The sequence below is a fragment of the Dama dama genome, chromosome 23 (genome assembly GCF_033118175.1).
Source record: "Dama dama isolate Ldn47 chromosome 23, ASM3311817v1, whole genome shotgun sequence".
Taxonomy (NCBI): domain Eukaryota; kingdom Metazoa; phylum Chordata; class Mammalia; order Artiodactyla; family Cervidae; genus Dama; species Dama dama.
In genome coordinates, this window is record NC_083703.1 from 69,948,278 (window position 1) to 69,973,974 (window position 25,697).

Here is a 25,697-nt window from a genome sequence, read left to right on the forward strand (position 1 = left end):
CGGGGGTGGACTGGAGCCCGGGAGCGGGGCCTGGAGCTCTGGGGGCGGGACGGACTGGAGTCCGGGGGCGGGGCGGGATGGAGCTCGGGGGCGGAGCGGACTGAGTCCGGGGGCGTGGCCTGGAGTTCGGCCCCGCCCCGGACACTGTAGGTGAAAGGGCGCCCTTGGGCGTGGGGACCGGGTGGGGCGGGCCTCCCTAGTGGGTGGAGTCTAGACGGATTGGGACCTGCAGAGGCCGCCCTTAGCTCATGGAAGGGGCGGAACCGGGATCTCGCCCAGTCCTAGAGGAGCCGGAAGTGCCTAGGGATTGCGGGGCCGGAGACACTTACCTGCTGACCCTGTACCCTCAGGTAGAAGCGGCGGCTCCGGGAGCCCGGAGTCCAGTGGGCAGCTCCCCAGGTAGGGCCCAACCAGGGCCGGAGATGAGGTCCCCGTCCCCCACCCCACCCGGCGCCGCCCATTTGCCCTGCCATCTGACCCTCATTCCTTCCCGATCCCGCGCCCGAGTCCCTCTCCAGATATCGGAAGGGAACTCCAGGGTGGTGGAGCTGGGCCTCACTTCATCCCTCTCCCCGACTCAGCACCTCCGGGGTCCCGGGACATCCAGAATGGGGAATCGGGAGAGAATGAGATATAAAAACCTCTCTGGGGAAAAGTTTCAGCACCACCAACCCCTCCCCACCCCCCCACCCCCAGCTTCACCCCTCAGGCAGACTGTGTGACGCTGGGGAAGACACCCACCCTCTCTGAGTGTCCTCAGTTGCAAGACAAGGTCTGACCTTGCCCCGCCGGCCCTGAGACTGGGCAAGTCAGAGGAAGCAGCTGTGAAGGCAGCTAGGGATCCTGGGTGGAGCTGTCTCTCTTGCACAGCTGGACAGGGCTGACCCTGCGACACCCTCTGGTCCTAGACAGAGCACTACACGCCAGCATCCCTGAATCTGGGAGCCCAGAAAGGCTGAGGGCTTGACACCCAGGGCAGCTTGTTCCGCCTTCCCTGTGGTGGGGTTCTATGCAGGCCTGGTGGGGTGGGGTGGCGTGTAAATGTTTGTGGACTCTGAAGCCTGGGCACCCTGGGAGGCCTGCCTGGAGCAAACAGCGAGGCCACCATTGTACAGGGCCTTGAATGCCAAATTAAGTCTGAACTGTCAACTCAGGGCAGGGGCCGTGCATTGGAGTCTGACCTGTCCTGCCCTCAGCACCAGCTGGAGTGAGTGACGACTGTCACGATTCCAAAAACAATGCTGCAACTGATAGGTGGCGTGGGTGGGCGTTCAGTGCCTGCCACTGCTTTATACCAATTATGTCATGAGTTACTCGGGCATCCCTGTGTTATTCCCATTTAGGAGGCTGCAGCTGAGGCTCAGAGAGATGAAGTGACCTGCCCAGGGTCACAGCTAGTAAGGGTCAGAGAGACAGTCTGGTGCCTTAACCACACTGCCTGCTGCCCCCCAGGATCTGGGCATTGGCCATAAAGCCTTGATCTAGGACAGCAGGAAAGGCGGGGGGCAGATGAGCAGGAAATTGGGAAATAGGATTCAGAGGCCTTGGGAGGGAAGGGTAGCCATGAGTCCTTGGAGGAATTCAGCTGACCAAGTTCCCAGGGGAAGGGGACATATTTGGTTTTAGACCTGTGAGTTTGGGAGTAAAGGGGAGTATAGGGGAGCCGAGCAGAGCTCTCCTCCATCCAGAGCAGACCAAGGAGGCAGAGCTGGTCCCGGAGACAGGAGGTGTCTTCGGGAATGGGTGCAGGTAGAGGGGAGGGAGCCCAGGGTTTGACTCACAAGACTCTCCCCCTCCCCTCCAAAATGCTGAGCAGACAGAGGTGGGACATCCACTCGTGAGCAGGGGAGCAAGGAGAGGAATGAATTCTAGGCTCCCATGACATTAGAGCTGGAAAGGTCTAAGAAATCCAGGCTGAGTTTCATAGAAGGGGAAACTGAGGCCAGCAAGTTACTTGCCGGACCATATCCCACAAGTGGATCAGAGTAGGACCCAGGTGCCCCCTCTGCCACTCAGCTTTCTCCTATCTCGGTGGCTCTCAGCTGGGGGCAGTTTTGTCCCCCAGGGGACATTTGACAAAGTTTGGAGACAGTTTGGTTGTCAGGAGGGAGGGTGCCACTTGGCATCTAGTGGGTAGACCAGGAATGCTGCTAAACGTCTTACAAGCCGCCCGACAATCCCACAACAAAGAATTATCCCAGCCCCAAACAGCAGCGGTGGTGAAGTTGAGAAACCCAGTAGCAGGTGGAGCTGAGCCTGTCTCCTCCACCCCCTCCCCGCCCACCCACCACCAGCTCTTCTGCTCTGTGCAGGGCAGAACGTTGCCCCCACTCCTGGGGGGCAAAACGTTGTCCCCCCTCCGCTGCATGCTCCTTTTTTTAAAAAAAATTTTTTATATACTTATTTATTTATTTTTGGCTGTGCTGGGTCTTCCCTGCTGCGAAGGCTTTCTCTAGTTTTGAGTGGGCTGTACTCATAGCGGTGGCTTCTCTCGTTGCAGTGCCCAGGCTCTAGGGTGCAAGTGGTTGCAGCTCCCAGGCTCTAGAGCGCTGACTCAGTCGTTGTGATGCATGGGCTTAGTTACTGCACGGCATGTGAAATCTTCCCGGACCAGGGATCGAACCCGTGCCCCTGCATTGCCAGGTGACAATGCAGGATTCTTAACTGCTGGACTCTTGGCCACCAGGGAGCCTGATGCTTGCTCCTTTATATTCCTAGAAGCTTCTGGAGTCTTCTCTGCTTTTCCTGGGCTCAGTGATCTAAAGCGCTGCCCACTACATGTCTCTCTTTATCAGTGGGTCTCCCATATTCGTACTCCAGTGTTAAGAATGGAGAAACCAAAGTGGGAGTTTTCACCTACCACACAGCAGGTGTGCCTTGCAGGTAAAAGATGTGTTCAATTTGAGGGACATTTTAGGGGTCCAAAGAATTTCATTTTTATCCCAATTTTTCACTTTAGCAATTCTCATGGGACCTTATGTTCGTGAAGCTCTCTGTTTCTAACCAGCTCCCAGGTGATGCTGGGCCCTGGAGCCGCACATTTGGGATCTTGGTGAGGCATTACAGGGCTGTGCAGAGAGGGCAGCCCTCTTTGTAGATGACTGTGGCGTGGTTTGGAGACCATGGAGGGGAAGGAACCATGGTATGGAATCAGGAAACCAGGATATGAGTCATCAGTCCCTCCCCCCACATCTACAGCCTGCTAGCTTCATAGGGTTCAGATAAGTCACTTGACTTGTTTGACGGGTGATCTCGCATGGCAGGTCTGCCTGGAGGATGCAGGATCAGAGGGAAGTGCCCTGTGAAGGTGGGATGGTTTGGGTCCCGGCAGCCAGAAGGGTATAGCCCACTGCCATTGGCCAGCAGGGAAGGGGTGATAAGCTGAAGCTGGCGGGGCAGGCACCCGGCCAGTGTGGAGGTAGCTGTCATCATGACCCTGGCTCTTCTCCGCAGCTGCTGCAGCTCCTGCCTCTGGCTGACCCAGCTTTGCCTGGTGTGAGAGCCGGAGGGACCGGTTTAGCTGGGAGAAGAAGGAACAGCTGTGATGGGCCAGGGGCCAGCCCAAGCCTGAATGTGGGTCTGAGGACTGGGATCACGGCTGAGAACTATGACTTAGAGACGCTGGGATCAGGTCGTGGCTGTGAACGGGCTTCCCACATGTCCCAGGGAAACTGGGAAGGATTTGGGAGTTTGGGCTTTAAATTTTGTAATTTGGGCCCAGCTGTGGGGGTTGCCTTACTGCAAGCATCTGAGAACTGAGCAAAGCCTTGGGTACCAGGGTTACCTCCACCCCTGGGGGCCCTGGGCCTGATCTGCCATGAGGCTGGCCCCTCACTGTACCCTAATGTGGGGTGCCTGCCCTCTCCCTGCCCCCACAGTCAGGCCATCCCAGGGGTTCACACCAAGGGCTCTGTAATCACCCAGGCCTGGGAGCGAAGCCTGGCTCCGCTCCTGACTAGTGGTGAGATCGTGGACAAGTCACTCCGCCTCCCTGAGCCTCGGCCTGGCTTGTCTGTAATCAGGGATAATGACCCGCTCGGCCGGCCTGGCAGGTTGTCGTAAAGGCGACAGGAGCCCTGCCACTGAGCACTGTGGTCATGATTACTCATGGCATTTAGAGGCTCGCGGCGCCCTGGATGGCCTTACCCGGTGCCCCGATTTGACAGAAGTGAGCATCGCACTTGGAGAAGGGAGGGGGCCCCACGGCCGACTGGGATCAGAACCCACGTCTTCAGGCGCACCTCCCAGCCCATCAGGGCTGCCCATCTGCGGAGGCAATCCGAGGACCACCAGGACCACACGCCGGAAGCCTGAGGTAGGTCCCGGGCGGGGGGGGTCAGGCTGTGGGGCCTCCCCCAGAGGGGCGGTGGGCCCAGCGCCTCCACTTTTTCACCGGCACAGCCATGAACTACATGGGGCAGCTGGCAGAGACTGTGTTCGGCACGGTGAAGGGCCTGTACCGGGGCCTGAACCCAGCCACGCTGAGCGGGGGCATCGATGTGCTGGTGGTGAGGCAGGTGGACGGCTCCTTCCGATGCTCACCCTTCCACGTGCGCTTTGGCAAGCTGGGCGTCCTGCACTCGCGGGAGAAGGTGGTGAGTTTTGTCCAGGAGAGGGGCCCCGGGGGGAGGGGGGTGGGGGCTCTGGGAGCCAGGATGGCCACCATGGTCCCAGGACAGGACCCAGACCTCCCTGGGGTGGCGATGCGTCCTCCGGGCAGGCTTCCCTTCTTTTGTATTTTCCTGGGGTTGGATTGCGGCTTCGGGTCCAGAAGGGCCCCTGTTTTCCCCTGGAAGCAGCATATCAGAGCAGGCTTCCATACTGGGGCCATCAGACCGGCTCCAGCTTCCTAAGACCTTACCTTTGTGTTCCCGGTAAGTCACTTCACCTGTGTGAATGGGTACATTCCCACCTCCCTGATGATGAACTCGGAGCTCACTGGGGAGAGGTGGGGGAAGTTACTCAAAGTTAGTTCCTTGCCCCTAGGAGACCGGCTCCGTATTCATGGGGCTCAGGTGAACATGACAGATTTTTATTAACACCGAGTTCTGGTCTGGTGAGCCCAGACCCCCTTCACAATGGGGTGACTTTTCCAAATCCTAGTAGGAGAGTTTAACCTTTCGGGAGATAGTGTAGCTGACTGGTTAAGGGCTTGGGTTGTAGCCTCAGACTTTCTGGGTTCATAGCCTAACTTGGCTACTTCCCAGAAAATTACTTAACCCCTCTGAGCCTCATTTTCCTCATCGGTAAAGTGGGGATGATGATGGGAGCTATGGCCAGGGGTGGTTGTGAAGATTAAATGAGATAGTCTATATAACACACTCTAGAGAGTGCCCAGGAAAGGGTGTTCGTGTCATGCACAACTGTTTGGGTGCTCTCCTGGGTGTTGGGGACAACCAGTGACAAGATGGATCATGTTCTGGGACTTCCCTGATGGTCCAGCAATTAAGACGCCATCCTTCCAGTGCAGGGATGTGGGTTCAATCCCTGGTCAGGGAACTAAGATCCCACATGCCACATGGGGTGGCCAAAAAGTTAAAAAAAAAAAAAAAAATCATGTCCTTGTGCTGATGGGCTGTGGGAGAGAGAGGAACACAGAAACCAAGGCACAAACAAGAATATTGAGATGGTGAGCAGAGGCCCTCAGAATGAGGAGCAGGGGGTGCCCCAAGTTGGGGGAGGGAAGAGAGAGACCAAGAAAGTGCAGTGTGCTGGGGCAGCAGGCAGCCTGTGTCCCCAGGACCAGCCTGGAGGCCAGTGGGCCGGAGGTGGGAGTGGAGGATGACAGCGGGGACCCCTGCCCCACCACGCCCCGTTACAGGTGGACATCGAGATCAACGGGGAGCCCGTGGACCTGCACATGAAGCTGGGGGACAGCGGGGAGGCCTTCTTCGTCCAGGAGCTGGAGAGCGATGAGGTGAGTGCATCTTCACTGGTGTCCCCTCTGGGCGGGGCGTGGGGATTTGTCACTGTCCCCACTGTGGGGAGGACCCTCCCCCACCATTGGGGAGGGTCTGAGGCAGGGGCATCAGGATGTGCTGGTGGAGCCTGGGGAGGGATGGGGGATGGGGGGATGGGGAGGGATGGGGGAGGAGGAGGGATAGGGGATGAGAAGGGGTGGGGTGGGGGATGGGGAGGGATGGGGGAGGAGGGAAGGATGGGGATGGGAGGAGGGATGGGGCTGGGGGGATAGGGAGGAAAAGAGAGTAGGGGGAGGGATGGGGTTGGGGGTTGGAAGGGCTGATGCTACTTCTGGGAAAGTTTTCTCGGAAGAGGACACTTGAGCTGGGCCCCTGAAGGGTGGGAAGGAGGCCCTCCCTGGGCAGCCTTGGAGAGGAAGAGGGTGCTGAGCAGTGGCCAGGACTGGACAGCATAAGATGACGGCTTGTTCCAGGTCTGGTGCCGGCTGGGGGCAGCTGGGACACGGACGTGTGGGGGCAAGGGAGGAGCAGAGGGGCGTTTGCAGAAGGGAGGCAGGGCCCAGCAGCAGCCAGCGGAGGTGTTTAAAGTATCTGGCAAACTTCAGTTGAGCCCCTGCTATGTGCTGGACACTGCAGTGGACTTCGATGAGGGGTGACCCCTGCCTGAAAAGAAGGTTCCCAGACTAGCCTGGGAGACAGACCTGTGAACAACAGATGAAGGAACCACTTGGCCAAGGCGGCGAAGGGGGTTGCAACGGAGACTGAGGAAAGTCAGGGCAAGCTTCCTGGAGGAGGTGACACCTGGCTGAGTCTCAGAGGGGAAGTGGGTGTCTGCTGTGGTAGGTGTGGGCAGGGCAGATGAGAGGCCGGTGCCCAGGTTCCTCTCGACCGTGTGGTTGCGGTGGGCTTTCAGGAGAGCTTGCACCCCTGGGACTGGGGCTGCTCTGTCTCCGTGAGGGAGCTCTGAGGCCAGCAAAGGCACAAGGCCATGCTCCCGCCGCCCTGTGCAGCCTCCAGGCCTGTTTTCCCGCCCCCTCGGCCTTGGTCTGCTCCACAGGAAGACGTACCTCCCCGCCTGTGCACGTCACCCATCCCTTGGGGGGGCCTGGCGGGGTTCCCTTCGGACTCCCCGCTGGGCACCACCAGCGAGCCTGACGCCAGCATCGCGGGCATGGTCCCCACCGGGCGGAAGAAGAAACGGCGCAGGAGGAAGACCAAGCGGAAGGAGGACGCGGCGGCCGCCGATTCTAGTTCAGAGGAGCTGGAGGCAGGCGCTGAGAGTGAGCCATCCCTGCTGGAAAAGCCGAGGCCGGAGCCCCCAGGGTATGTCGGGGGCTGAGGGTGTGGGCACGCCACCGGGGGTTCAAGCTGTTTCCTCTGCCGATGCTGTGTGACTCTGGGCCAGGTCCCTGGCCTCTCTGGGCTTTAGTTGCTTTACTTCCTCAGTGATGTCCAGGCTTCCACGCCCTGCCCAGGGTACCTGTCCTGTCAGGGACCATTTATTTCCCTGTGGCCCCCTCAGCAGCATCCAGCAGGAAGGGGAGTCCTCACCGGAGCCCAAAGACATCTACCCCTACTCTGACGGCGAGTGGCACCCCCAGGCCAGGTGAGCGTCAGGTGGGCTACAGGCAGAGACTCAAAGCCGAGGTCTCAGAGGTGGGCTACAGGCAGAGACTCAAAGCCGAGGCCTCAGAGGGGTCTCCATGTACATTTTGCTGATGAATAATGACACAGAACATACTGCATTGACCATCCTGTATATCTTTTGTGTAAAGTGTTGGTATTCAACCGTCTTGCCCATTTTTTTATTGTAGTAAAATACACGTAGGACTTCCCTGGTGGTCTAGTAGTTAAGACTCCACACTTCCAAGGCTGGGGGCACAGGTTTGATCCCTGGTTGGGGAACTAGGAACCCACCTGCTGCACGGTGCGGCCAAAAAGTTGAAAAGAAAAAACACATAAAATTTACCATTTTAAACCATTTAAAATAATTCCCTGGTGGCTCAGATGGTAAAGAATCTGCCTGCAATGCAGGAGACCCGGATTCGATCTCTGGGTCAGGAAGATCCCCTGGAGAAGGGAATGGCTACCCACTCTAGTACTCTTGCCTGGAGAATCCCATGGACAGAGGAGCCTGGCAGGCTAAAGTACATGGGGTCGGACACGACTGAGTGACTAACTCATCATCAGCCATTTTAAGGGACACAACTCAGTGGCATTTAGTATACTCACGATGTTGTATAACCATCACCCCCTTGAGTTCTAAAGCCTTTTCACACCCTTAATGGAACCGCTAAACCCATTAAGAAGTCACAACCTGGGACTTCCCTGGTGCCCTAGTGGTTAAGACTCCGTACAGACAACGCAGGGAGTGTGGGTTCAATCCCTGGTTGGGGAAGTAAGATCTCACATGGCACACAGCCAAAAAAAAGAAGTCACAACTTTGCCCATTGTTGTTTTTTCTTTTCTTAAACTGGATTGCCTTCTTATTGTTGATTTGCAGGAGTTCTTTATATATTTATATATTCTAGATCCAACACAGGTATAGATACATGTTGCAAAAAAAAAAATGTTCCCAGGCTGGAGAGGGTGGCGGGGGGCGGCCTGCTGCCTTGGGGGTCCTGAGTTCTTGTTTCCTGCAGCCTCTCGCCGGGTGAGCTAACATCTCCCAAGAGTGACTCGGAGCTGGAACTGCGGAGCCCCGAACCCAGCCCCCTGAGAGCGGAGTCCCACATGCAGTGGGCCTGGGGGAGGCTGCCAAAGGTGAGTCCCCCCTGTGTCAGCTCCCCAGCCTTACCTCTTAGGGGCTCCATGGCCCCTGCAGGTCAGGACTGGAGTGACTGAGACTTGGCCCACCTGCCTGAGGCCTTGCAGGGTGTGGGCAGCAGGCCCTGCCCCGTCCCCATCATCCCTCCGTTGGATTGAAGGTGGGCAAAGCTGAATGGCCCGAGTCCTCGGTGGTCGCTGATGCCAACTCCAGGACAGCCTCTCCGCCTAAGGGGGCGCCCAGCACCCCGTCCGCCTCTGTGATTGGCGTGGACCCTCCAGGACCCCCAACCCTGCAGACAGGGGCTGGCACTGACCTTCTTCAGCCTGACACGGAGGTGCCCGCTCTGGCGGGTCCCCCTCTCTCTGCCCCTGAGAGGGAGGAAACCAAGACTCAGAGTTCGGGGGACGCGGGCCCCCGTCCTCCGTCCAAATCCTGGAGCTGGGCTGCTTTAGAAGACCCCGCTCACACCCGCAAGCCAGAGGGGGTGTCCCAGAGGAAAGGTGAGTGATGGCCAGACCCCTCCCACTGCTTCCCTGGCCTCAGGTTATCCCCTGGGTGGACTCCGGGGCTTCAAGCACATTTAAGCACCTACTGTGTGTGCTATGTGTGGCCCAGCCCTCCTCGTGGGACTCTCAGTCCCGTGGAGCAGACAGATGACACAGGCGTAAACCAAGGGGAGTGTAACGTGGCACATACCAGATAGAATCATTGGCTGGGACCGGGGCTGTTTAAATCATGGGACCAGGAAAGGCCTCTCTGAGCGGGTGATGCCTGAGCTGAGACGTAGGCCATAAAGATCCAGCCAAGTAAGGACCAGGGGAAGAGAATTCTAGGCAGAGGGAACAGCATGGCAATGAAGAGGGAGAGAGGTTTTGTGTCTAGGAACCGAGACAGATGGTATATCTTAAACGAGGCCAGGGAGGGTGTTGAGAGAGGAAATTGACTCCTGAACTGTCCACATGGGTAGTCCCTGGCCACATGTGGCTATGTAAAATTAGAAGTGAAAGTGTTAGTCGCTCAGTTGTGTCCAACTCTTTGCAGCCCCGTGGACTGTAAGCCGCCGGGCTCCTCTGTCCATGGGGTTCTCCAGGCAAGAATACTGGAGTGGGTAACCCATTCCCTTCTCCAGGGGCTCTTCCTGACCCAGGGATTGAACCGTAGTCTCTTGCACTGCAGGCTGATTCTTTACCGTCTGAGCCGCCAGGGAACCCCCAAGTTAAAATTAATTAAAATTAAGTAACACTTGGAGGACTTCCCTGGCGGTCCCCACTTCCACTGCAGAGGGCAAGGACTCAGTCCCTGTTTGGGGAACTAAGATCCCACATGCCCTGTAGTGCGGCCAAAAAAAAAAAATAAGACTTAAAATTCCGTTTCTTCATCACACCACATTGAAGTATACCCCACGGCCTTGTGTGGCCAGCAGCTACCGAACTGCACAGTGCAGACCTGGGACCTTCCTAACCTTGCAGCCGGTTAAGGCCTGGGCCGGACAGCGCCACCTTGTGGTGCTCAGGGGTAGGGGACGCAGAGTGCGCCCAAGAGCCCACCTCGGCTGGGTTAGGCGGACAGATGCCCCCTCCTCTCCCGCCAGGTTCCCTGAAGAGAAGCCAGCACCTGGGCCCCAGTGACATCTACCTGGATGACCTGCCCTCCCTGGACTCTGAGAATGCAGCCCTTTACTTCCCCCAGAGGTGCCTGGGTTCTGGGCTCCTGGGTGTCTTGGGATCGAGGCCCGTAGGGCCAGGGGTCGGCTCACAGGGGCCAGGCCCTCCCCCCTGCCTCCTCCTTCTGTTCATGTCCCTGTTGGTCCTTTCGTCCCCAGCAGCGGTGGGCTGGGGGCCAGGAAGTGGAGTGCTCCTGACAGCGTGAAGCCGCTGGGGGACTGCAACCCTGAGCAGGAGCCAGAGCCCGCTGCGGACACAGCAGGCACTGTGGTGCTGTCCCTCTGTGGGGGCCTGGCCGACGGCAGGGACGTCTCAGCGGGTATGCTCAGCAGTGGCCCTGCCCTCCCGAGGACTCTCACTGAGCCCAGAGCACGGGAGAAGGGAGGGAAGACCCTCAAGGGTGGGCAGCGGAGGCGTGTGTGAGGCTTCATGGAGCCCACCCTCGGCCAGCAAGTGCTGGGCGTCCCCAAGACCCCCTGAAGCCAATGCTGAGTGACGCCGAGCTGTGACTCCAGGACGGCCTGGGGTGGGACCAGCAGATGCCAGAGCCCCGGGGAGCCAGGAGCCCTGCTCTGGTTGAGCTGCAGGAGGCCCCAGGGGCGGAGATGGGGCAGCCGGGAGGGGTGGGGACAGTGGGTCACACGGGACGTCAGCCTCACCTCTCGCTTTCTGCCTCTGTGCCCAGAGAAGTTCAACCAGCACATGGTCTCCTACCAGGACCTCGCCCGAAACCCCGGCCTGCTGGACGACCCGAACCTGGTGGTGAAGATCAATAAGCAGTGCGTACTGGGACTGGGCCGCTGGGTCAGCCCTCCCTCCACGGCCCTGACACCCCATCTGTCTCTGCAGGCATTATAACTGGGCTGTAGCTGCCCCCATGATCCTGTCCCTGCAAGCCTTTCAGAAAAACTTGCCCAAGGTAATGGTTAGAGCACCCCCCGGATCTCCTGGGGAAAGTGGCCATACCCTTGGCAAGGAAGGGGAGGGTGGGCAGAGATGGGCCTGGGGCTGATGGGCGGCAGGACCCACTCTGGGAGGAGAGACCCAGGCTCCCTGAAGCCTTGCCCTAGGTGGTGTAGACGAAGCACCCCCACTTTCCCTGGCTTCCTGCCATGGCTAAGTCCATCCGGAATGGATTTGGACTTCAGAGGAATTCAGGGCAAACCAGAGGCAACAAGGACATGCCTTCAGCAGGAGCCTTTTGGATCTGAGAGACAGTCTTGGGAGGTGGAGGTCCCAGCCCTCACCTTCCCCGGAGACCCTCTCCAGGCTGGGCTTGGGGTGTTGCTTTATCAGCACACAGTCGTTGAGTACCTACTATGTGCCAGGCCCGGACCAGGGAGAGTCACGCCCTCATAGGGAGATACTTAACCAGAGACTCAGTCAAATGAGTATACAGTTCAACTGTGAGAAGTAGGAAGGAACTGTCTGGGGTGCTTTGAGAGCCTCCAGCAGGGGGTTTGCTGAGGTCTGAAGGGTGAGTAAGTGAGGGGTGGGGAAGAGCCTGTGCGGGTGCTCAGAGGTGGAAGGTCCAGCCTCTGTAGTCCCTCCCAGAACCTCCACCCCGCACAGGGCTGACCTGCACCCACCCCTTCTGCCCCTCTGCCAGGGCCCCACCCTGTCTGACCCATCCTTATTAGCTTGGTTAGGCTTGCCCAAAGGACCTGATGTTGACAGCTGGTGCCTCCCATTGGTGCCACTCAGCTCTGTCCTCTGGTTGGCTGTAGGTCTAAGCTGGGACCCCAGAGCCTGTGGGAAGGGAGAGGGTCTTCCCCAGTCCCCCAACTTGGCTCTTCTCACCTTAACCTGGACAAACTTAGGAGAAACTCCACCAGCCCAAGTGGTGGGCACTAAGTCCCTTTAGTCATGTCTGACTCTGCACAACCCCAGGGACTATAACCCACTAGGCTCCTCTGTCCCTGGGATTCTCCAGGCAAGAATACTGGAGTGGGTTGTCATGCCCTCCTCCAGGGGATCTCCCCGACCCAGGGATCGACCCACATCTCTTATGTCTCCTGTATTGGCAGGCTGGTTCTTTACCACTAGCGGCACTGGGAAGCCCCAGCCTCTTCCCTGCCCAGGTGGACACCCTGGCTCTTGTCCTCCTGCCTTGGGTTCTCCATTCTGTATTTGCAGGAAGCTGATAAGTCTCCTAGGTGGGCCTGGGCTGAGCTCTCCCTGGGATTACCTAGCACAAACATAATCAGGGTTTTTCACAGGGTCATTCTGTCCCCACCAGACAATGATAGTCATGTGTGCAGAGAAGGAGACTGCTCAGGGGATAGATCACTGACCTTAGGAATTGCCCATGTTGGTCTTGGAGGGTGAGGGTGGTACTGGCTAGAGACTGTCCCTGCCGCCACTTGTTGGCATCATGCAGGGAGAACCAGATCTTGAGAAACTCCCAAAGCACTGCCTTCAGCCACTAGAGTAGAGCTGGTAGTAGTAGATCTTGATTCCTGAGATCTGGAGGGCAGGCCAAGGCTGGGCTAGAGCTGGGGGATCAGCTCTAGCTGGGGTGGGGTGGAGGCGGGCAGAAGTGGCCTTTGTTCTCCCACGCTTATCTCCTAGAGTCATTGCTCAAAATCCTAAGATGGGGGTGAGTAGGCTTCTTTAGCCTGCACATGTTGATAGCTCCTTGCTCTAGGGTCAGCCCCAGACTCCGGGTTCATGGGGGCCCCAAGGGCAAGGTAAGGTGGGTTTGTGTGGGGCAGGAGAAAACACCAGTGGCCTTCCTCTGCCCGCAGAGCACCGTGGACAAGCTGGAGAAGGAGAAGATGCCCCGGAAGGGAGGCCGGTGGTGGTTTTCCTGGCGACGCAGGGATTTCCCGGCCAAGGAGGTGGGTGATCATGGTCCTAGGCAGGCCTCACATGGGCAGTGGGCAGGGATTCACTACATGGATATTCCCCCCACAGTGCAGCGCCCAGAGGGAGAAAACCACAGCACGGGAGCAGCAGGGGTAAGTCGGATCTCGTGGCTGGGGTTCTGCAGCTGAAGCAGGAGCTCGGGACGATGGCTGTGAGGGGCGGATGCAGCCAGCACCCCTCCCCTGCCATGGGTCTTTGTCATTCTGCAATCGCTTCTACACCCCTTCTTTTTCCTGAGACATGTCCCCATTTCACAGATGGGAAAACCCACATACACCAAAGGTCTCACAGCCAGGAAGTGGCAGAGCTGGAAGGGGTACCCAGACTCCCAGCCCGGACAAGGGGCTACCTTATGAAGGAGTAGGGCATCCCCTCTCCCCCAGGGGCCAGCTGATCTTGCTTCCTTTTCTCATGTCTGAAGCGGCCCAGAGTGTCCAAGGCTGGGTGGGGGGGTGGTTATCAAGGATGGGCTGACTGCTCCTGCGGCAGGTGGGATTGGCCAGGACGGATTCTCAGTTCACCGTCTCCGAAGCAGGTACCAGCGTCCTGACCATGGAGAGCACCCTGGGGGCTGGGCGCCCTGCGTCTCAGCGCCAGCTCTTGGAGTCACCTTTCTGGGTGGAGACCCCCCTGGCCTGCGTCCTGCTGCCTCCCACCACCCCCTAAATGGGCGGCCTCTAGAGGGAGGGATCCCTAGAGGTGCAGGGACACGCGGCAGGCTCCCTGTGACCTGGGTGAGGGGTGGGCACCTACGGGAGGGAAGGCCTGGCCTGGGGGAAGTGGCTTGAAAGCTGATCCACCCGCAGGGAGAAGACAGAAGCCCTGAGCAGTGAGGATGACACCCTGGACAGCCCTGTCATCCTGGAGGCCCCCTCCCCGCCCCCCTCGCCCCCAGCCCACTCCCCTGCCTACAAGAAGTCCCTCCGCCTCTCCTCCAGTCAGATCGTAAGTGTGTGCAGGTGTGGGGGTGGCAGGGCTGCAAGAACCCCTCAGGGTCCGACTGCGAAACAGCTTGTGTTCGCCAAAGCCTGGAATCCATCCCCCAGTGGCTGCCACCCTGCCGGCCCCTGCATACCTCCTGCGGGGACGCCTATCGGTGCCACTTCTTCACATGCCAGCCCTTTTTTCTTTTTTTTTTTTTAAAGTTGAGTTTATTAGGGAAATATGAGAGGTAAAGACACCCCAAGTGACAGACAGAAAACTCTGAAAATGTCCCTTTTCAAGCCAAGTAGGGGCTTGGCCTTGACCTCCCCAAAAGGACAAGAAATTGGTGGGTTAGCAACACCATTCTGTGGCAGCCACCTCGCGGGGCATCTCAGCCAGGACTGCTTCCCACCGCTGGGCAAAGGCGGGGAAAAGACAAGCCCGTTCTTTGGTGGACACTCTGGCTAGAAAAGCCCCCTCTTATGTATGGAATCTTAAAATATCTACCTGTAGGGACTTCCCTGGTGGTGGTCCAGGGGTTAAGGCTTTGCATTTCCAATGCAGGAGGCACAGGTTTGATCCCTGGTAGGGGAACTAATATCCCCCATACCCTGCAGTGGAACCAAAAGCAATTTAAAAAAGTCCCTGTAGTGGGTTGGCTGGCCCTGGGTCTGCCTTTGGAAGCTACAGGAAATCAGACGCTGATGATAGCCTCTCAGACTCTGGCAACCCCAGGTCCCCAAGTCACACCCTGGAATCACTGTGGCTCCTGTAACAAGAATGTTTTCTTCCCAAGTGTGACTCTGGCCAAGGAGGTGCCCAGGAGGGTCTGGCCAGCCTGGTACAGAGTAGCTTGCCATCTTTGTGGTTCCCAGGGGTGCACACCCAGCTCGGGGATCCGCCGGGTCACAAGCTGTGGCTGGGAGCTGCCCCCGGGGGAGATGTCACAGGTACCCTAGCCTCAGGCAGGGGGCTGCCGGGGAAGATTCCCTCAGGGGCCCCTCTGCGGAATGGGGTGTCTCCGCCCAGAGCAGTGTTGGCCCCGAGGCTGACCTGAGAAACCTAGACAGGGGTCACGGGCCAGACTTGGTCCATGAGCTTCATCTCAAAGCTCCCAGGCCTGGCGCTGTACGGGTCCCACCAGCAGCCCCTCACGTCCTCCTTGTGGCCACCTTCTGCCCACATGGCTGACTCTGATGCATTCAGGAAGGTTCTTGAGTTGGGAGGAACAGGAGAAAGAGGCCTGTGGAGAGGCAAGGCCACGGTGTGGGGGTGGGTGGTGGAAGGACAGCACCTGACTGAGCCACGGCCCCCCTCCCCCGTGTCCCACCCCAGCGGCGCCTTAACCTGCAAGAAGGTGCCAACGATGTGGTCTTCAGTGTGACCACCCAATACCAGGGCACCTGCCGCTGCAGGGCCACCATCTACCTGTGGAAGTGGGACGACAAGGTGGTCATCTCCGACATCGACGGCACCATCACCAAGTGAGGCAGGGGTCAGCCGTGGGCCGGGAGGGCCCAGGGCCTGGCCTCCCCCTGTGCTCGGGGAGGGGGCGGCAGAGAGGCCCGCCCTCCCAGTGGGCTATCGGTGGTGGGGGGGCCCTCTGGGTTACACTCACCGAGGGGGAGGGCCAGGTGGGACTGTCTCCGAGTAACCGGGTACTTACTCTGTGGGTCTAGGTCAGACGCGCTGGGCCACATTCTGCCCCAACTGGGGAAAGACTGGACACATCAGGGCATCACCAGTCTCTACCACAAAATCCACCTGTGAGTGCCTGGGCTGGGCGGGGCCCCGGGGAGGCAGTGACAGGATGCCTGAGGCCCCCCGGCCTCCGCCCCCAGAAGCCAGACTTCGGGGTCCACAGCGGAGGAGCAGCTCCCCGGGCAGGTCCCTGGAGTTGGGGAGACCTGCTGGCCCTCAGTTCTCCTGTGAAAGGCTTGTCCGGTGGGGCCGGGGTCAGGGCCTGAGTCTAGCTGCTGGCCTTCCTGCTGTACACTACAGACTGGCCTGAGTCCTCACCTCGGGCCTGGGTCCACGTGGACCTCGGTTCTCTGTGGTGTTCCTTCTCCCTCCCCGGCCTGGCTCAGCTGCCATCCTAAGCCCCGCCCGGCAGAGGCGCCAGGGTTGCGCTTAAGCTGATCGAAGCCCCGAAGAGGAGGTGGGTTCCGCCGGTCTTTTTGATTCCGCGTCTCACCCCCAGAAACGGGTACAAGTTCCTCTACTGCTCGGCACGGGCCATCGGCATGGCCAACCTCACCAAGGGGTACCTGCAGTGGGTGAGCGAGGCGGGCTGCGGCCTCCCCAAGGGCCCCATCCTGCTGTCCCCCAGCAGCCTCTTCTCCGCCCTGCACAGGTAACCGCCCGGTGGGACGCAAGCCCATCGCTGGGGCGGGGCAGGGCTGGGAGGTGTGCAGGCCCACCGCCAGCGCGAGCCTCGCTCGGGCATCCGCTGGGTCAGGCCCTGCAGCATCCCCTGACCCTGCGCATCCGGTGGCACGCTAACCCCCTCCCTGCCCACGGCCCCCGGCTGCCACAGGGAGGTGATAGAGAGGAAGCCGGAGGTGTTCAAGATCGCCTGCCTGAGTGATGTCCAGCAGCTCTTTCTGCCCCAGGAACAGCCCTTCTATGCCGCCTTTGGGAACAGGCCCAATGTGAGTGTCCCCTCCTCGGGGAGCCGGGTTTGGGGGCGCTGAGCCACTGGCTCCACCCCTCCCGGCCCCCTGACCCCTCCTCATTCTCTGTAGGATGTCACTGCCTACCGGCAGGTCGGCCTGCCCGCCTGCCGCATCTTCACGGTCAACCCCCGGGGAGAGCTCAGCCAGGAGCTGATGAAGAACCACAAGTCCACGTGAGGCCCTGCCATGTGCCCCCACGCCCCGGCCCTCTCCCCGGGGCCCAGTGCCACCTACCTACCCGCCCCTGGGGACCACCCTCCATCCCCGCCCCAGCCCCGGGTCCAGGGCTCCCAGGCAGAACACAAGGTCTCCACCTGCTGTCATAGAGACCTACATCTCTACCTGCATCTCTGCCCGCAGGTACGAGCGGCTCAGCGAGGTGGTCGAACTCCTCTTCCCGCCCGTGGCCCGCGGCCCCAGCACAGACCTGGCCCACCCTGAATACAGCAACTTCTGCTACTGGCGGGAGCCGCTGGCCCCCGTGGACCTTGATGCCTTGACCTGAGCCTGCCTCCGGCTGCCCACCGACCATGGCCCAGCCCAGAACTGACTGTGTCCCAGGGCATGTGGGTCGGAAAGCCAGGTGCCTGCTTGGCCAACCCGCTGAAGGCGGGGGGCGGGGTGCTGTGAGCTGGCCGTGGCCTCTCCTGTCCCTGGGTCTTGGCCAGCTGGGCTACGGTCAGGGGCAAGGGGGCCGCTGCTTCAGGCCCCAGCATGGCCCTGCCCTGTAGCCAGGAAATGACTGGGTCCTTGCAGGGTTCTCTACACCCTTGATGTCTCTTTCCTTCTCACCCGGGACCCGGACTCAACTCCTGACAGGACAGAGATGAGAGAGAGGCCCCTCTGAGGCTTGAGGCCTGTACGCCCAGGAGAGGGGTGATGGCAGCTAACCATCCGGGAAAGAAAGTGTCTTCCAACCCTCTTTGGGGAGCCTGCACTGTGCCCTCTGAAGCCAGATCCTCCATAGCCCCGGCCCCTTCCCACAGCTCTGGAGCCAGCCAGACATTACCGTGGAGCCCCACCAGTGCCCTGGTGTCTCAGCCTATCCGGACCCCAGAGGCGCTGGGACCCCCCAGCCTCTGGGGAGGGAGATGCCACATACCCAGACCCTCCCCGCACCTCCACTGAGGACACAGCCCAAGACTCTGCCTGCCCCCCCACCCCCAGCCCTTGCTGGTCATTTCACCACCCACACAGCCGCTGCATGAGTTTCTGTCCGAGGGCCTGTGGGAAGCAGGGCCAACACCCCTCTGCCACCATCCCTCCCGCTGCGTTTGGGGAAGAAAGGACCTTTAGACAGGCTAAAAGCTTTAATCCAGGCCTGCCCTACCCACCCCCCGACCACCACCCCTAGCACCAAAGTGGAGGGCAGAATACCAAATGTCAGGAACGCAGAAGGCGGGGCTGTGAGCTACCACGGGGGCACCCAGGCCCCCGTGGGGAAACCGAGGCCAAAAGCCTCAGCAGGGATGGGTCTCCGCGGGGCATGTGAGCCAGACGAACACTTGTGTTCTCATGTTGTCATACCTGAATTTCTCACCCTGTTGTGAACATCCGCGCAGGGCCGGGGTTTTCCAAGGATGTCGGAAACTAGGCCTAGAGCCCTTGCTCTCCAGCCGTGGCCTCCTGCCCAGGGTCTGGCCTCATTCGGGCCATGACGTACATGAGGGCTGCCCTCCGGAGGGAGGCTCTAACCTGGGGCGGGGGGTGGATTTTCCCCCAAATGGAAAGCAGGGGACCAAGCAGGGACCAGAGTACCCTAGAAACATCTTTGGGAAAGGGAAGGAAAAAAAGGATAAATTATAGTGGGAGGGGCCTCCAAACATTCTTTCCGCCAGGAAAACACAGCTGCCTAAGCCCTCACCTTGGGGGAGGATCAGAAGGAATAAAGAGTGCTCTCGCCGAGTCCTGGTGTTTCCATTCTGTCCTGAAGAAGCCAGGGGGCGGACAGTGGAAACCTCTAGTCCTTGGTTCAGAAACAGCATCCATGAAGCTGCCAGGTAGGAAGACCGTGCCAACAGGCACCGCCTTCCTGAAGAAACTGGGCCCAGATGGCCGAGAAGAGAAGCCAAAGGGACAGGGAGGCCAGAAGCCTCCGCAGGCCTGGGGCTGTCGTCCCTGAGCCAAGGGAGCCGCAGAGACTGTGGTCTGAGCAGGGTCCTGGAGGTCTGTGCGCAGGTGCCGGCTGGGCTGTCTGCAGAACACTTTGCAGACTAGATGGTGAGGTCTCTTAGGGCCACCCCGGCCTTGAGGCATGAAGTACCAGCCTTGACCGTGATCCCGAACTGTCCAGCTGGTGCAACACCAAATGTGGGTTTTGGTGCCTGGGCAGTCAGGTGAAGCTGGACCAAGATTGTTCCTTCAGGCCCTTCCGAAATGGCATCCACGCTGGCCAGGGGAGGCTGGGAGACACCACTGGGCAAGGCTGGGCTCTGGTGTGTGTGGGGGGCGGGGGGGAAGGGAGGGTCTGCTCCCAGGGTTGGCAGGATCTGAGGGGATTTGGGTCCCGGCCAGCCCACCTAATTGGCCTGCCCTGGCCGTACCCGCTCAGCCAGCTGGGCGCGGCAGTCCAGCAGGTCATCCCGGAGGCGGGCGATGTCCTTGGCGTGCTGGGCCAGCGTGCGATTCAGCTGGTCCACATGGTCCCACAGGCCCTCCCTGGGCCCCAGCAACTCAGCTGGCAAGCTGTCCAGGCCCGCGGCCAGCAGGCCCAGCCTCCTGCAGGCACCTTCCACTTGGGCCACCCTCTGATCGAAGTGGCCCACCGCGTGCCGGAGCTCCTGGGCCGTGTCCTGGCAGCGGCTCAGCCCGCCAGCCACCTCGGCCATGCTGGCCCTGAGCTGCTCCAGCTCCCCCCGCAGGCTCAGGACCTGCCTGTGATCAGCCTGAAGCCGGGAGCCTTGGCTGCTGACCTGCTCCTGGATGGCATGGACCTCGGCCTCCACCTTGCGTTCCCGCTCGTCCAGGGAGGTGTTGGCGGCCAAGAAGGCATCGGAATACTGGCTGACGGAATCGCTGAGGCCCGTGAGCGACTTGCTCACAGAGTTCAGGTTGACCTTGAGCAGGGTGATCTCGCCTTGGAGGGAGCTGCCCATCGCTTCCGCCAGCTGCCCCTGGACCTCGGCCACGGTGCCATTGAGCTGCTGGAGCAGGATGGCGTGACTGGCCACCTGGCGCAAAAGGGACTCGCTCCGGCTCTGCCAGGCCTTCACCTCGGCCCCGAGCTTGTCCAGGACAGCGGAGGTGGTGCCGGGGGTACACGAGGTCTCCAGCGAAACCAGCCTCTGCTCCAGCACGGCCAGCTCCGTCTGCACGAGGGGCCGAGCCGGCCTGCCTGAAGGGGCGCGGTCATGGCTCGGCTCCCCGGCCAGCGTCACCAGGCGTTCCTCCAGCCTCTGCACGCGCTCTTCCAGCATGGTGTGGAAGCCGCGCGCGCCCCAGCCCCCCTCCTCCGTCCCCAGACAGCAGCCCCCGGCTCCACCCCCTGTCCCATTGGCGGTCTCCACGCCCTCTGGCAGCCCATCCATGCCCCCCTCGAGCATGGCGGCAGATAGCCGCGTGAGGTCATCCCCACTGGGGGCGCCGTGGCCCCGGTGGGCCTCGATCACAGCCTGCAGATTCCTCTCGAGGCTGTCCACGCGGGCCCTGATGAAGGCCAGCTGCCCGCAGCAGCTGCCCCCGCTGGCCACACTCAGGCCTTGCAGCCGGGTACCCAGCTGTGAGAGTTCCCGGCGCAGGGCCAGCTCTCGGCCGTCGAGGCTCTGGTGCAGCCTCCGGCTGGCCGCCTGGCCCTCCTCACACTGCTGCTGCACCTCCTGCACGCGCAGGTCGCACGCGCTCTGGACGCCCTGCAGCTTCTGCTCGAAGCCGTCCAGCAGGCTGCCCCAGAGCCGGTGCAGCCGTCGGTCCACGTACTCGTCCAGCAGCGCCAGGGAGGTGAGGGGGGACGGGGGCGCCTCCCGCAGCCGCTGCAGGTGAGCCTCGTGGCCGAGTGCCAGCCCATGCACCTTGTCCAGCAGTTGCACCTTGGTCCGGAGTGTGTTGCTCACCTCGGTCACCTTGCTCAGGATCTCCTCCAGCGGCGGGCTGAGCGGTCTTCCAGCTCTGTCTCGGGGGCTCACAAAGCCCTCGGGGATGACCCCAAAGCCCACGGGGGCGGCAGGAGCCCTGGGCCCACCAGTCATCCTACTGGGGTCTTCACGCCTGGCCACCAGGCCGCTGAGGGTACCATATGCTTGTGCCAGGCGCTGGACGTCACCCTCCAGGCGTTCCAGCCGTTCACCAAACAGCCCTGGGCCTTTCCTTCCTGGGAAAGAGGAGGCGAAAACCCCAGAAGCATCACTGGCCTGGCTCACTCAGCTTGTCCTTTGGCCCAGACGCCTGAGAGATTTTCTGTTCTAAGCTAACCTTGCTGGGCATGGCTTCCCCCCAGCTGTGGCAGGAGGGATCTGGGGGGCTCACCCTCACGCCCGGAGTGAGATGCCCCCTCCCCTGCTTGGCTCGGGCTCCGCCAGCCTGGTTCAGTCCCCAGAAGCCTGATCACCTTGGTGGGGGTCTCTGTGGGCAGACTCACCATGGGGGCTTGGGGCCACTTGACTGGAAGGAAGGGGTCTGGGGCCTGGGCCCACCTGCCCCGAGGGACTCTGGGTCTCAGGCTCTGGCTGAGGTGGTGTGGCCCCGTGGTCCGTGAGGTGTTCGGGACAGCCTTCTCCAGCAAGGCCAGGGCAACAACGCCAGGCGAGGTCCGTCACCATCTTGTAGCCCACCTTGTATCTGGGTCTGAGCACCGAGCGGTACCTGGGCCAGGGCCGGGAGAGGGCAGAGTTTTGTGTCTGTGGGCAGGGGACCCTGCCCCCTGCTGGGACCCAGGGCCACTCTCAAGACACTGGCAGAAGGACTGGAAATCTCCCAGCTTCACTGCCCCACCAGCGTCTCCCCCTTTTCTGTGCTAACAGGGCAAAGGGGGTGGCAGCAGGTCTTCCAGAGGCTCCGAGCTGCCCTAGGGAAGGGGCAGGTCAAAGCCCCGCCCCATGCTGTTTTGCTGGGGCCAAAGACTAGTGGGAATTTAGCCCCCAGACTCCCCAGACCACTTGGACCCCCTCTGGCTCACCCGGCCGTCGGAAATTCCAACTCTGGCTTTGGAGGCACCATGAAAACTTCTGACAAAACCCAGCCCCTCCTCTCTGGGTAGGTGAGAGGCAGGGCACAGAAGCTGGGGCAGACAGCCCTTCGCACTGCCTGGGGGCCACTCCCTACCTGGGGGGGCCTCTTAGTTCCTTCCCCTCCACCCTGGCCTGCTCCGAGAAGTCGGCCCTGGCCCAGGAGGCTGGTGGAAGGGCACCTCTGATGCCGAGCACAGCGGAGAGGCCCAGGGATGCAGGGGAGTGCTCCCCATGGGGACTCCCTCGTGTTTATTCACTGATACACGGGAGCAAACAGGCTTGTTTTCAGACACATGTTTGAAGGTCTCCAAGTACAGACCTGTGCATCACACCTGCGTGCGGCATGTCCTCGGCCCACCCGTCTGGCTGAAGCCCCAGATCTCGGGCTCCCAGCCTCTGACCGTTGGCCTGCCTTCTCCTCTGTCAGCGCCACCTTCCCTGGGTCTGCCCAGGGGCCCCCTCTGGGGTCACCCATTGCCAGTGTGACTCTGCTCTCCTCTGTCCCCGCCCGTCTCTGCCCTGTGCTGCTGCTCCCCTGGGACCCTCTGTGGGCTCCCGCCTGAGCCTGCCCTGTTCCCTGCTGGCCTCCTCTTTCCCGCCTGTGTGGGCACAGGAGAAGGCCCTTTGGAGTCCCAGGAGTCGCAGCCCTGGTGGAGCCAGCTGCTGCCCTCCGCTGAAGGCAGGCTTGGAACTTGTGCCCTGGGATCCTGAGTGGGTGGGACGGGGGTGCACTCACGTGACTGTCCCGGGGCACTTGGGCCCCCAGCCGCACTGCCGGTATTCGGCCTTTAGGTAGCTCTCCGCTCCCTCCTGTAGGACGCAGGTCACATTCCTGTGTACAACGTAGGCACAGAGGGCCCTGCAGGGGAAAGCGCATCCTTGGAATACCTGGCCTGTGCCAGGCCCCCTGAGGCTGCTCCTCGTCCCCTCCCCCACTGCGGGCTTTGGCAAGAGACCAGACTCTCATCTCTCTACCTCTTTTCTTCCCTGTCCCATGGAGCATCTTGGAGGATCGTAGTTCCCCAACCAGGGATCAAACCTGGGCTAGGGCAGTGAGAGCACCGAGTCCTAACCACTGGCCCACCAGGAAATTCCCTTCTGTGCCCCTCCTTGTTCCTGGGATCCAGGGCCCAGGGCCTGGGTCCAGCCAGCCCCACTGCTGGTTTCTCCGATCCCAGCCTCCGCATCCGGTTGGTCACTGGTCTATGTAAGTACAATACTGAACCAGGCGCCGGTGCAGCCACCCTCCCCCTGGCCTGGGGAAGAGGCCCACCCTGGGTTTCCCGTGCCACACTCCCCACCCCTCTCCAACTCCTTCACTGACTCTTCGCTCCTCATCTTGGCATTGACGCTTCTGAGGTCACAACTTGGTGCCTTTGAGGCCACACTTCGCATCTTTCCTCCCCTGACTGACTCCTGGGAAATATATCCCACCTTGGAGTTTTCCCGCCCCTACCTTAGCTCCTGGTTCCCTGCTCTCAGATCACTTTTCCTACCACCTCCTCCAGGAAGCCGGCACTAATGTGCCCAGGCCTACCGAGGGTCAGCCGTGGGCTGGCTGGCTGTGCTCCTCCTAAAATAGCGCTCAAACTCAGCAGGGGCTCACATTCAGCGAGCATTCCCCAGGCAGAGCCCCTAACTCACCTGAAACTACTCAAGACCAGACGCTGTGGCTGGGGAGGCCGCTGCCTGGCAGACGCCAACCACCTGCGGCCTGGACCCCATAGAGCTCTAGAGCCACAACGCAGGCCCAGGACCCAGGGGCTCCCTGACCAGCTCTGCGGCCCAGCCACATGGGGGCTCCTCCAGGGCTGCGCGGGTCCAAGCTGACCGCGGCAGGGGGCGAGCCGCAGGGCGCACGGCTCCATCTCCTACCTGGCCGGGCAGCGGGGGAGAGGAGAGGCCCCGGCGAGGGATGGGGGTGGCCCTGCGTGCTCCGCGCGCGCGGACCGTCCGCCCTCCCTCCGCTCCCTCCACCTGGTCCGCTGCGCCCGGAGTCTGCACAGAGCGCAGCTGGAAAATGTTACTTCGCTGGAAAGGTTTCCGCGGGCACTGCCAGGACCCCAGCCGCCGCGCCAGGCCCCCTCGGCTTATTTTCCTTCACCAGCCCCGCAGCCCCCCGGAGCGTGGAGCGCCCGGCCCGGCGGGGGCTCGCCCTGGGGTGCCCTGCGCCCCCGCGCGCGCGGCCCGGGGCAGGTGGGAGCGCCGCCCGGGGCCCAGCCCTCCCGCTTCCCGCCCGCGGCGCGGCCCGCGCTTACTTGTGCGGCCCCGGGCGCAGCCGCGGGCGCCATCCCGTCGTGTAGAGGCTGTAGCGGGAAGCACCCGGCGGCGCGGGCCGCGCGAGGAGCGGGGTGCCCTTGGCCTGCGCCCCCGAGAGCAGCGCCGCCACGGCGCACAGCCAGACCGGCAGGCGGCGGCGGCCCATCGCGGCCCCCGGGGTCTCCACCTGGCCCCGCGCGGGGCCCCCGCCGGGTGTCCGCCCGCCGCCCCGCCGCTCGCCCGTCCGGGTCCCGCCGCAGGTCGCGGCCCCCGGAGCTCGCTGGCCCGGGCGCCTGGCGCTTCGAGGCGGCTGCGTCCCGCCGAGTGGCCGGCGCTGCTCGCGCCTGGGGCCGCCGAGGGGAGGCGGGAGGCGGGCTCTGCGCGGATTAGTATAAACTTGGGGCCGCGTCGCTCTCCTCCGCCGGCCCTCTCTCCGCCGCCAGCCCCCCGCCCCAACTCCCGGCTGACGCCCGCGAGCGAGAGGTTAAGTAGGGAGCAGCCCCGGGGTGGCAGGGGCGCAGGTCGTCGACGCCCCGGGGGAGCCGCCCCAAACACACCCATCTGCCACTGTCGTCGTCCGCGTGCACCCGGTGGCGGGGAGAAGTCGAGCCAGACCCCTGGGACCGGCCTGGGCGCGGGGCTAAAAGCCGTCCACCCTCGGGACACACGCGTCTTCAAAGCCCGTGCGCGCCCGGGGACCGCGGTCCAGGGCTCTAAAGCCGAGATGACCGTGTTTGGGAACGCGCCAGCAACACCTCTGCAGCCACCTCCTTGGAATAGGCCCCAGACCGTCCCTGTTCGTTTGTTCTGCCTCCCCGAAGCCTCATTGTCCCGAGGTGCCCAGGATATCTGATATCTCTGCTGACCCCTCCCCAGGCATCTTAACCCCTCTCTGCTCCCTAACCCTCCGCAACCCAGCCCAGTGGTCAGGCTGCCCTTCTCCTTTCCTGGTGGAGTCTATCTTATCTCTCAGGTATGGCTGCAGGAAGTCCCAAACGCCCATCACCCCTCCAGCCCAGTCAAAGATGCTCTGCGTCTCTTTGTGCTCTTAGCCCTCTAGCCCGCAGCACTGACTCATTTCCAGTGATGAGTCAAAGAAAACTTTAGGTCTTTCTCACAAGGAGCTGTTGTTAGGCTCCCTCCAAATTTCCCTTGTGAAATTGACTCTTGGAACTCAGGAGTTGACCTTGACAGTCATCCTCATTCGGCATCATCTTGCTAAGCTGCAAGAAGCCTTTGAGTCCTGATTCTGTCATCCAACAGAGTGCCGCTTATTCTTGGCTTTGTTTCATTCACCCAGGTGATCCTCTCCATCTCTGTCTCTCCCCAAGTAAAGCTGGGTATGCAGAAGCTGCAGAATTCTGAGGCACACCTGGAGAGGTGAGTTCACCTTTGAGACGTGAATTTACAGCCCTTGGGAAAAGCGATGCTATCAAGGATGCTAGCCTAGGGCA

General features: G+C 61.2%; 2 protein-coding genes across 15 annotated transcripts; one reads left to right on the forward strand and one right to left on the reverse strand.

Annotated features, from left to right (window-relative positions):
• Positions 1-210: 210 nt before the first annotated feature.
• LPIN3 (lipin 3) lies at positions 211-18,727 on the forward strand. 14 transcript variants are annotated; one of them, XM_061127288.1, is made up of 22 exons: positions 235-399; positions 2,501-2,883; positions 3,454-4,315; positions 4,402-4,595; positions 5,822-5,917; positions 6,979-7,244; positions 7,444-7,527; positions 8,564-8,684; positions 8,849-9,191; positions 10,283-10,382; positions 10,514-10,674; positions 11,041-11,134; positions 11,205-11,274; positions 13,103-13,195; positions 13,272-13,315; positions 14,030-14,168; positions 15,483-15,631; positions 15,827-15,913; positions 16,348-16,500; positions 16,684-16,798; positions 16,892-16,995; positions 17,183-18,727. In XM_061127288.1, the coding sequence occupies exons 4-22, from the start codon at positions 4,404-4,406 to the stop codon at positions 17,325-17,327; spliced, it is 2,556 nt and encodes an 851-aa protein (XP_060983271.1). In that variant the 5' UTR covers positions 235-399; positions 2,501-2,883; positions 3,454-4,315; positions 4,402-4,403; the 3' UTR covers positions 17,328-18,727. The 14 variants fall into 14 exon arrangements, with proteins under 14 accessions (XP_060983281.1, XP_060983280.1, XP_060983275.1 ...); XM_061127294.1 differs by having other exon boundaries at positions 2,501-2,643; XM_061127295.1 differs by lacking the exon at positions 2,501-2,883 and having other exon boundaries at positions 3,454-3,631; positions 4,119-4,315.
• Positions 18,720-24,409, reverse strand: EMILIN3 (elastin microfibril interfacer 3). Its single transcript, XM_061127303.1, has 4 exons — positions 24,243-24,409; positions 22,721-22,843; positions 21,396-21,619; positions 18,720-21,128 (listed from the first exon to the last, which is right to left on the reverse strand). The coding sequence occupies exons 1-4, from the start codon at positions 24,407-24,409 to the stop codon at positions 19,342-19,344; spliced, it is 2,301 nt and encodes a 766-aa protein (XP_060983286.1). The 3' UTR covers positions 18,720-19,341.
• Between the last annotated feature and the right edge of the window lie 1,288 nt (positions 24,410-25,697).